Source organism: Triticum urartu, chromosome 1 (assembly GCF_003073215.2).
Source record: "Triticum urartu cultivar G1812 chromosome 1, Tu2.1, whole genome shotgun sequence".
Lineage (NCBI taxonomy): Eukaryota > Viridiplantae > Streptophyta > Magnoliopsida > Poales > Poaceae > Triticum > Triticum urartu.
The window spans coordinates 389302194-389312501 of record NC_053022.1 but is presented as its reverse complement, the minus strand read 5'-3'; the positions used below and the strand labels follow the sequence as shown (position 1 = coordinate 389312501).

The 10308-nt window shown below is 48.2% G+C and overlaps 1 protein-coding gene and 1 pseudogene across 1 annotated transcript; one reads left to right on the top strand and one right to left on the bottom strand.

Annotated features, from left to right (window-relative positions):
• Positions 1-400: 400 nt before the first annotated feature.
• Positions 401-2488, top strand: LOC125532877 (annotated as a pseudogene).
• A 3497-nt stretch (positions 2489-5985) lies between these two features.
• LOC125534349 (ethylene-responsive transcription factor ABI4-like) lies at positions 5986-7254 on the bottom strand. The gene has a single exon (XM_048697605.1). It carries the CDS (start codon positions 7138-7140, stop codon positions 6358-6360), a length of 783 nt encoding a protein of 260 aa, XP_048553562.1. The 5' UTR covers positions 7141-7254; the 3' UTR covers positions 5986-6357.
• Positions 7255-10308: the final 3054 nt, after the last annotated feature.

Genomic DNA, 10308 nt, shown 5'->3' with positions numbered 1-10308 from the left:
AAGAGCAGAGCGCTTTCGTTCCCGGTCGTCTCATCACAGATAATGTACTTGTCGCTTATGAAAGTATACACATGATGAGAAGAAGGAAGAAAGGAAAGAACTTTTCTTGTGCAGTCAAGCTAGATATGATGAAGGCTTACGATCGGGTGGAGTGGCACTACCTCGAAGCAATCCTGTCTCGTTTGGGCTTCAGCATTATTTTCATACGCCTAATTATGAAGTGTGTCACCTAGGTTCGTTTTTCTGTTCGGGTTAATGGAGAGCTTCTTCCTTTCTTCACACCAACACGGAGTTTCCGACAAGGTGATCCAGTTTCTCCTTATCTCTTTCTGCTTTGTGCAGAGGGCTTTTCCTCATTACTGAAGTATTACAATGGTGGATCTATTGACAGGGGCCTAAGATGAGCTATAGATCACCTTGGGTCTCTCATTTGTTGTTTGTAGACGACAGTCTAATCTTCATTAATGCAAGCACTCCGAGTGCTTTACGACTGAACGAAATTCTGAGGATCTATGGTCATGCCTCGGGCCAGTGTGTGAACCGGGAAAAAAGCTCTATTTATTTCAGCACCAATACCCCGGACACCATCAGGCAAGCTTTGAAGTCGACCTTGAATATCCAGGTCGAGGCATTCAGTGAGAGGTACTTGGGGCTCCCCATTGCGGTTGGACGTATCACTAGTGGTACCATCGATCACATCAGTGAGAGAGCTCGTGGAAAGATGCAAGGGTGGTCAGAAAAACTGCTTGCATGTGCTGGCCGGGAAACACTGCTCAAGTCTGTAATTCAATCTATCCCAACTTATCCCATGAGCACTTTCATTCTCACCAAACAAGTTTGCAAGAGTCTCACTTCTCCCATGGCAAAATATTTTTGGAGTAGCTCTCTTGACAAAAAAGCAATGCATTGGGTTTCCTGGAAGGAGTTACCTAAACCCAAGTGCAAGGGTGGGATGGGGTTTCGAGACCCGCATCTCTTTAACCTCGCTATGCTGGGCAAACATGGGTAGCGTTTCATCACCAACCCAAATTCGCTCTGGGCATGAGTTCTCAAGGGCCGCTACTTTCCGGATACCGATTTCATGCATGCTCCAGTTCCCAAGTCAGCTTCGGCAACTTGGAAGGAAATTGTGGCGGGAAGGGATGCCCTGAAGACAGGCTTAATCTCCAGAGTGGGAGATGGTTCTACTATCTCAGTTTGGGAGGACAAGTGGATTCCAGGTACGGTCTCAATGACTCCAACTCAGAGAACTACAGATACAAACATTGATCGGGTGTCGGATCTCATAGACACACGGACTTGGACTTGGAAGCTTGAATTGATCAGGGACAATTTTACTGCTCAGGATGCCGCGGCCATACTTAATATTCCTATCAGGCAAGGCGGGGGTGATGATTTTCTTGCATGGGCATTTGGTAAATCAGGTAACTACACTGTAAAGACGGCGTACCGTGCTCTCGTGACTCAGAACGAGCGTTTGGCTCTAGAGGAAGGGACGGCTACCGAAACCTCATCGGACGATCGACAGTTGTGGAAATCCTTGTGGAAGTTGAATGTTATCCCAAAAGTGCGAGTGTTCTGGTGGAGAGTGTTACGTGGCATTCTTCCAGATGAAACTACTCTTAACCATCGACACATTGCAGATGTTCGTCAGTGCAATGCTTGCCGCTCTACAGAGGAGGACTTGAAGCATGCGCTGATACATTGTACACATGCACAGAGCTTCTGAGAGGCGTGGACATGGCTTGGTCTTCGCCTTCCCCCTCTCCACTCGGTTACGTGGGCACGAGACATCACATGTGATCCTCAGTTCACAGCCGATGAACGTGCCAAGATCACTACTACCATGTGGTCAATTTGGCATTCCAGGAACCGAATAAAACATGGTGATGAGGGGAGAGACCCTACAGCAACTATCAGAAATATTAAGGAGTCTATCTCCCTCCTTCAATTACCTCGTAAGGAAACCTTGGTTCTACCGGGTTACGGTTGGTGGCCCTCGGATGTGGGTCCGTTCAAGATCACGACTGACGGCACTCTGAATTTTGATGAAGGCCGGGGCGGTGCAGGAGGAGTGGCCCGATCATCCTCTGCACTCCTGGGTTCATGGTGTAAACCATACATGGGAGTCTCGGATCCCTTGATGATGGAGTGCTTGTCACTGCGAGATGGAGTCCGCTTTGCTTGTCTTCGAGGATTTCAGCATGTGATTATGGACGTCGACTGTTTGGAGCTGGTGAAGTTCTGGCAATCTCGCCACAATTCTCGTTCAATTGTGGCTCTTTTACTTTTAGAAATAGGAGAGCTCTGTACTACTTTTTCTTCTTTTGATATTCAACATGTAAATCGAGGGGCAAACGTTCCGGCGCATTTGTGTGCGAAGCGTGCTTGCACACTGAATGTGACGGAAAGCTGGCTCGATGAAACCCCTAGCTTCCTGGTGACCAGCCTATTGGCTGACTGCACCGAGCATGCTTTCAATCAATAAATCTCTCTAATTTTCCCGCAAAAAAATCCAGCCGGATGGGGTGGGGATATGTTGTTACGTACTCCCTCCGTTCCAAAATAAATGACCCAATTTTATACTAAAATGTGAATGGGACAGTGTATCTAGAGGCAACATAAGACCATGGCAGTGGGGGCACGCAACAACGGGGGACCTCGAATGGGGCATTGTACATGGAGAGGCAACGATCTAGGCTGGGGGGTACCGCACTATGGCCGAAATGGGGTATTGTGCATCGGGAGGCAACCGGCTACGACTGCAATGGGGTTGTGTGCATCGAGAGGCAGAGACTTTGGGTTGGGGATACCACGCTACGCCAACAACGAGGTCTTGTTCATTGAGCGCCAACCAGCTGGGACGGGGTACCGCACTATGACCGTAACGGGGTCTTGTTCATCCAGCCCCGACCAGCTGGGCTGAGAAGTACCATGCTATGATCACGTCGGGGTAATTTACATTGTGAGGCAACTGGCTAACGCGCTATGGCCTCAACGGGGTCATGTGCATGCGAGGCAACCGGTTAGTGCGCTACGGCCGAAATGCGGTCCTGCGCATCGCGAGGCAACCGACTGGGGAGGGGGTATAGCGCGCGATAGCAACCGGTTAGTGCGCTACGGCCGCAATGCAGTCCTGTGCATCGCGAGGTAACCGACTAGGGGTAGGGTATGTACCGCATGGCAGCAACACAATGGGGTAGTGTACACCTCGATCGAGGGGCAACCGACTGGGTCTCAATTCTATATTTCACATGCGACGGGTGTAGCAATGCCCTGGGGCTCCTCACAATGCAACCACATCAACACTCACACATACAAAGGCATCCAACTACGGCGCACGATGCAACGGGGGGTTCTCTACTCGCGCATATGGCTTCACACACCACCGGCAAAGTATACGCACCATCTGGAGCGAGAGAGACTCGTATCAGCCAGGGCCTCTCCTACACTACTACACACGATCACAGTGACTCGTGCATATGCATACGGCTTCTCAACAATCACACACCACACATTGCAGTAGGAAAGTGAGAGACTCACAGCGATCGGTCTGGTTCTCTGTAGTGCGAAGTTGATCCCGCGCATATGGAACAAGGCTCTCCAACGTACATGTAATGCGAAGGCTCGCACACACCTATGAGAGATCACACAAAACTACCCTGCATCTCGCTCGGGCCAACCACCCACTATATATCGTGTAAGGAGAGAATGAGAAGAGAGGCAAATAGAGTAACATAATATAGGTAATGAAGAGACATACTAGGTAGTAACTGTGGCGAATAGTTAATGAGAAGAGAGACAAATAAAGTAACATAATATGTTACCATCACATAGCACTTCCCAATGCAAAATAACTCTATAAAATAATAAATGAAAGACATCTATGTTATCACACATGTGACACTACCCACTATGAGGCTGGTTGCAATGCTAGTATCATGCATGCCAACTAGGCAATTTTGATGATGTGTCATAGAATTAAATGAAGAAAGAGAGTGTTGAGTATCATATCATGATACCGTATCATAATAAATGATATGTTACTAGGTGTCATGCATGACAATAAATAAAGTACTACATGATACTACATATGATACTAGTGTATGATACTCCCCATTACAACCAGCCTGAAAGTCGTAACATAGACTACTAGTACCATATGCATGTTAGACTATCCATAATGGGAGTAACATAAATAGTAAGTAACATCACACATATCAAGATAAAGAAAATGATGCGACAAGTAATAAATGAAGAAAGAGAGAAAAAATGGTAATATAGCTAGTTACTAGTAGTATGAGTAACATCACACATATCAAGGCAAGACGTGTCTATAACCTAGTAAATGAAGTGTCGCATGTTACCACATATATGTTACTCCCCACTATAGAGGTAGTAACATAGACTAGTAACATGCCATTGTGGCTAGTCTTACTGGTCTAAGTTACTCTCTACTATGACTAGCCTTAGGAGTTGTATCTAAATTTAATAATTTAAGCCGCATGCATACATGTGATTGATCCAGCAACTTTTTTTGTCTATCACCATGTGCAAAGGTAAGCCTTCTCAAGGCTCCACCTTGTATATGTGTTAAGCCTGCCATGTAGACCAAAAATCGGATGCTGCACTTCTTTCCGATTTATAACGGTTTATAGGGCTCAAATTTAAAATTTCATCAAACAAGGCAGGAGATGATGAGTGGAGTATGAAATCGTAGAACTTGCAAGTACTCCCAAGTCCAAGTCCCAACTTCCAACCTCCAAAGCTAGCGCGCAAAAGCGCTGGCTAGCTAGTCACTGGCTTAATAAAGTGTATACAACTCCCATTTCCCAAAACCAGTGTGTTTTCCCAGCTGCATGCATGTACTACACTTGTACTCAAATAGATGTTCACGAGACAGAAGCTATCAAGTCATCGCCATTCACAAGCTCTCGTGGGTCACCATTCAAACGTATGGTTGTTCAGAAGGTTTGCTAGCTGAGCGTTGCATAAAACACGCATGATTTGGCCATCTTGTAATATGCATGCGGCTCAAAAACATTTGTTCAAGTTTGTAACATATTCATTTGGTATTGTCGATGTTGATTTTTGTAACAAAAACTTGATCAAACTTTATAATATTTGACTTTAGAAAAATTAATACGCGAAGTAAAAAAGAAACGGATGGAGTAACACACTTGTGCTTGAACTTTTAGAGTAAATGTGAAGTTGAGTTTTCAGAGTAATGTGAAGGATAAAGTTGAAAAGAACTACTTACAAAAACAGTTCCTCTCCTTATATTACTATCTTAAATATTGCATGATTATATTAAATGGAAAATAGTCATAGATATATTGTAAAGTACTCCCTCTGTTTTTATTTACTCCACGTATAAACTTTGGTCAAAGTCAAGCTTTCTAAACTTTGACAAAGTTTAGACAAAAGTATTAATATATGCAATAACAAATCAATATCATTAGATTAATTATTGACTGTACTTCCACATCATACAAATTTATTATGGTAAATATTTGTATTCTTTTCTATAAACTTGGTCAAACTTTAGGAAGTTTGACTTTAGTCAACTCTAATATGTGGAGTAAATGAAAACAGAGGGAGTAAATAATGAAGATGCTCCGTTCAGTTTTTGCGTTTGGGTAGAATTCTCACACGCAACATATATGTGTATAACTAAGCAAAACTGAAACCCCAACCACACAAAACTGCACATTGCAGAATTATAGCCCAGGAAGTGTATAGCTGCGGTTCAAAAGATTAGGGAGAGGTAAATTAAAATCAACATACATAATATATAAACTATCTCTTTTCAGACAGCAAAAATAGATCGATCCGAAGTGAAAAAAAGAAGAAAGAAATGTAGACTGAAGTTTTTAAAGTACTTCTGAAAAAGGAGTATATATACATGCAAGTATATCTTTTATAGGTTATATGCTCTTTTTCTTAAAGCATTTTCAAAAGGGAGTAGTAGTATGTACAAAAAGATAAAGAAATAATAATGTGATACATATATAGTATATACAAGTCAGTTCAGTTATCATGCATCCACTTGTAGATGCAAACGACTGAACTGAAATCAAATCTGAAGTCGCTGCCAAGGCCTAAATATTCCCAATACCACGACATTACCCCAAAGCCAAACTCCAGCAAGAAATACAAGAAAAATATATCTAATTAAGATAGCTTGATCAATTAGTAGTAAGGAAAAAGCAAATCGGAAACCCTAGTAAGGCTATATCTACCTTTCCTTGCTTTCCAGTTGCAACACACATGCATGCCGCTTGCCGCTTGCCGCATGCGTTGATCCGCCATAGTCGCTCATGCATGTCAGGAGCTCTGATCTATGTGGATTGTTGATCACTTGGAGAAGATGTCGAACAAGGGATCAGGTTCATTCCACAGCAGCGCCGCCTCGTAGTCCTCCTCCTCGGCGGCAAGGTACCATTCGGGGGTCACCTCAGCCTCTGCCGCCTCCGCCGGCACACCATCCTGGGCGGCCACCGTAGATGACGAAGCCACTGGTAACGAGGCAGTCGTCTCGTGCGGCGGCGCCAGCGCCACCGTGGTAGTCACCGTGGACGCGGTGGCTGTGCTCGCGTAGTGCAGAGGCGGCGACGTGGACGGTGGAGTCACGCGGAGCGGCAGGAAGCGGTATTGGTGGTGGTGGTGGTGGTGGTGGAAGACCGCCCCGGCGCCACCTGAGTGCTGCGGCGGGCGCGGCAAGAGCGGCCGGAGCGGCGGAGGCGCGGAGGAGCTCGAGGAAGAAGCCGAGGACCCCAAGGGCCGGGGGTGGGAGTCCGCCCCGGGGGCCAGGGGCGGCGGCGCGGTGAGGTTGAGGTGGGCACGCGGGCCGTAGAGGAGCAGCGCCGCGCGGTCGTAGGCGCGCGCGGCGTCCTCGGCAGTGGCGAAGGTGCCGAGCCACTTGCGCGAGCGCTTGCGGGGCTCCCGGATCTCCGCCACCCACTTGCCCCAGCTCCGCTGCCGCACGCCACGGTACCTGAACTTGGCGTTCTCCGGCCCGCCCTTGCCCGCCGCCTTCCCCTTCCGGCCGCCGCTGCTCACGCTGCTCCCGACGTCGCTGCTGCTTGCGGCCTCGGTAGTGGTAGTGGCAAGCACTGCTGGGTTGGGTTTGTGTTCCATGGGGTGGCGGCAGTGGTAGGTATAAAGATAGAGGGAGGGACCTGGCGCTGGGGGGACGGGGAGGGATGGGGAAGAGAGAGGGATGCCTAGCTCGCTGTGCGTTGGGGAGACCGATGAAGAGAGAGAGGGGGGGTGGGGATGGAGTGGCCGAGGAGGATGTGCTTGGTGGAGAGGGGCGGTGGTCAAATATAAAGGGCGAGAGAGAGCGTACACAGTGGAGTACAGCGAGCAGGAGTGAGTGAGTGAGAGAGAAGGGAACGGGCATGCATGCAATGCAGTGAAAGGTCGTGCTCTCATGCAGGTATGAGTTGACGCCACAGAGAGGGTATCGCATCGCGGGGTTTATCTTCTGTAGCGATGTGCCTACGTTTTCTGCTTGTTTTAACCATCAGTCACGGCACTCATAGGAACGGGCAAGCGCCTCTTTTCTAAAAAAATACTCACAGGAACGGGCATAGATTATGGGCTTCGATTTGAAGCCTTTGGTTTCATCCCGTTTTATAAATGAAGTCACTCGGTTTAATAATGCTATATATTTTTAATATTTTTTTAGGGAATGCTATATTTTTTCTGAAGTTCTCAAAATCAAAATATGATACTACAAGTGTGCCGGTGTCATTCGTATGATTCGAACGAGCCAACCAACATTAAAAACGGAGTTTGGATGTAAAAGTTACCTGGTTTTTGAGCACGCGTTACCTGCTTTGGATTTTGAGGATGCTGTGAGCCCCGTCCTTGGGGCATCGCCGATCTCGGTCAGGGGAGAGGAGGAGGAGTCTAGGCAGGTGGCCATTCCCTCTCATACACAGCACGTCGACTCCTCAGGACGAGGTTCCGGTGGTGGAGGTCTTACCTTCGGGAGGGGGTTCGGGGCAGGTGGCCTCGGCTCTCTATTCTTCTTTCGCGGTGCCGGAGCTGCAGGGGACGGTTCCGCCTTCTGAAGGGGGCTCGGAGCAGGTGGCCCCGGCGCCCTCTTCTCTTCTCGCGGTGGACGAGGTCTCAGTGGTGGCGGTCTTACCTTCGGGAGGGGGTCCGGGGCAGGTGGCCTCGGCACTCTCTTCTCCTCTTGCGATGCCGGAGCTGCAGCTTCCGGCTCTGTCGTCTGGAGGGGGTTCGGGGCAGGTGGCCTCGGAGCCCTTTTCACCTGGGCGCCTAGGGTGGCCGCCCATCCTGTGGTGGGTGGGGAGTTCGGGAAGGTGGCCCATGCACTCCCCTCCCCCGGTGCGTTGCCGTCTCTGTGCTGTGGGGCGCGACCGACGCCGGCGGCGCCTTCGAGCGCCCCACCGCTTTCAGACGTTCTCGCTGGTTCGTCCATGGAGGCTGACCGGCTGCGTGTTTGGGGTGAGGCAGGAGGCCCCACCCCGAGCAGGGTCACTCGGGAGGAGGTTATTGCGTTTGGAGGGATTGCGGATCCGGTCTCTGAGGGGCGACGGTTGAGCTGCCGTCTCCAAGATCAGCCGGAGGTTGACGACATACAACAGCGGTGCGCCATGAGAGCGGCCAAGCTTCGTGACGTTGAGGTCACTACTGGTATGTCGGTTAATATCTCTAATTCTATCTTGCATTTTTCTAATGAGGAGATTATTTATAATGCAAATCAATTAGGAGTTTCACTAGGAAGTAATGATAGTGAAATTTCAAATTTCGTTAATGATATCCTGGATCAAGAGGCAGAGCGGGCTTTAGAGATGATTCGCAACTTAGCAGCGGTTAAACCCATGAATGATTCTGATTTTGATGCTTTGGGGGCTAGGGTGCTCAATAATTTTTGTGCGGATCTTATACCTCCCCTACCTGAGTCTGAGGAGGAGGATGATACATCTGAGAATGTTGTGGTTAGACCTTCTGAGCCTGGTGGTGAGGACCGGCTGGAGAGTCACAACATTCCTAAACGCAAGTGGAAGCGGAAGATCTACCCGGCTTCCGTAGTGCGTAGGAGTTCTAGGATCCGTACGGCTAAAAAAATTCAAGAGAAGTATGAAAGGAATCTTTTGGAATAGCAGAGGTCTGAAAGACTTGGCTAAAAGAAGGTTTCTTGCATAGGCGTCTATCGAGCATAGGTTGGATTTTATCGCATTGTCGGAAATTGGTAGAGACAATTTTTCGCCATAATTTCTAAATACTTTATCGGGAGGTATTGATTTTGACTGGCATTGTCTGCCATCGAGAGGGAGATCGGGTGGGATCTTACTCGGAGTTAGATGTGATTCGCTCGAAGTCCGAAGTGTGGTGATGGGAGACTTTGCAGTTAAGTTTCGGGTGCGGTCGAAGGCCGATGGGTTTAATTGGGCTCTGGTGGCGGTATATGGTGCCGCACAGCCCGAACTCAAACCTGAGTTCTTGGCTGATCTGGTTAGGATTTGCGGCTCTGAGCAGCTTCCAATCCTGGTGGGGGTGATTTCAACATCATCAGAAGGCGTGAGGAGAAGAACAATGATAACTTTGGCGGGAGATGGTCATTCATGTTTAATACCATCATTGAAAGCTTGGATCTGAGAGAGATAGAGCTTTCGGGGAGAAAGTTCACCTGGGCTAACGCGTTGCCAAATCCGACGTTTGAAAAGTTGGATTGAGTTCTGGCTAGCGTCGAATGGGAACAGAAGTTTCCCTTCGTAACAGTTCAAGCACTTTCCCGCGGTATTTCTGACCACACACCTTTATTTCTATACTCTGGTGAGGCCACCCACTTGGGAAACAAGAACTCATTTTCGTTCGAGCTTGCTTGGTTTGAACGAGATGGCTTCTTTGATCTCGTAGCAAGAGAGTGGGCTAAGGATGCAGGAGGTAGGACTGCGCTTGAGCGTTGGCAGAATAAAATCAGGCACTTGAGAAGTTTCCTACGTGGGTGGGCTAAGCATCTTAGTGGGATTAATAAGGTCGAAAAGGAACGGCTCCTTGCCCTTATTCAGTCCCTGGATGTAAAAGCAGAAACCACGGTTCTGTCGGCCTCGAAGCTTCATGCCAAGATTGACGCGGAGACGAGATTGAAAGGGCTTCTTCGTGAAGAGGAATTAAAGTGGGCGCTGCGGTCCAAGGTCCGACGAGTAGTCCAAGGGGACGCGCACACTCAATTCTTTCACACGATCGCTAATGGCAAACACAGAAAGAAGAGGATCTTTTAGCTTGAACAAGATGAAGGAACGGTTTTAGGACAGGAGAACCTAAAAT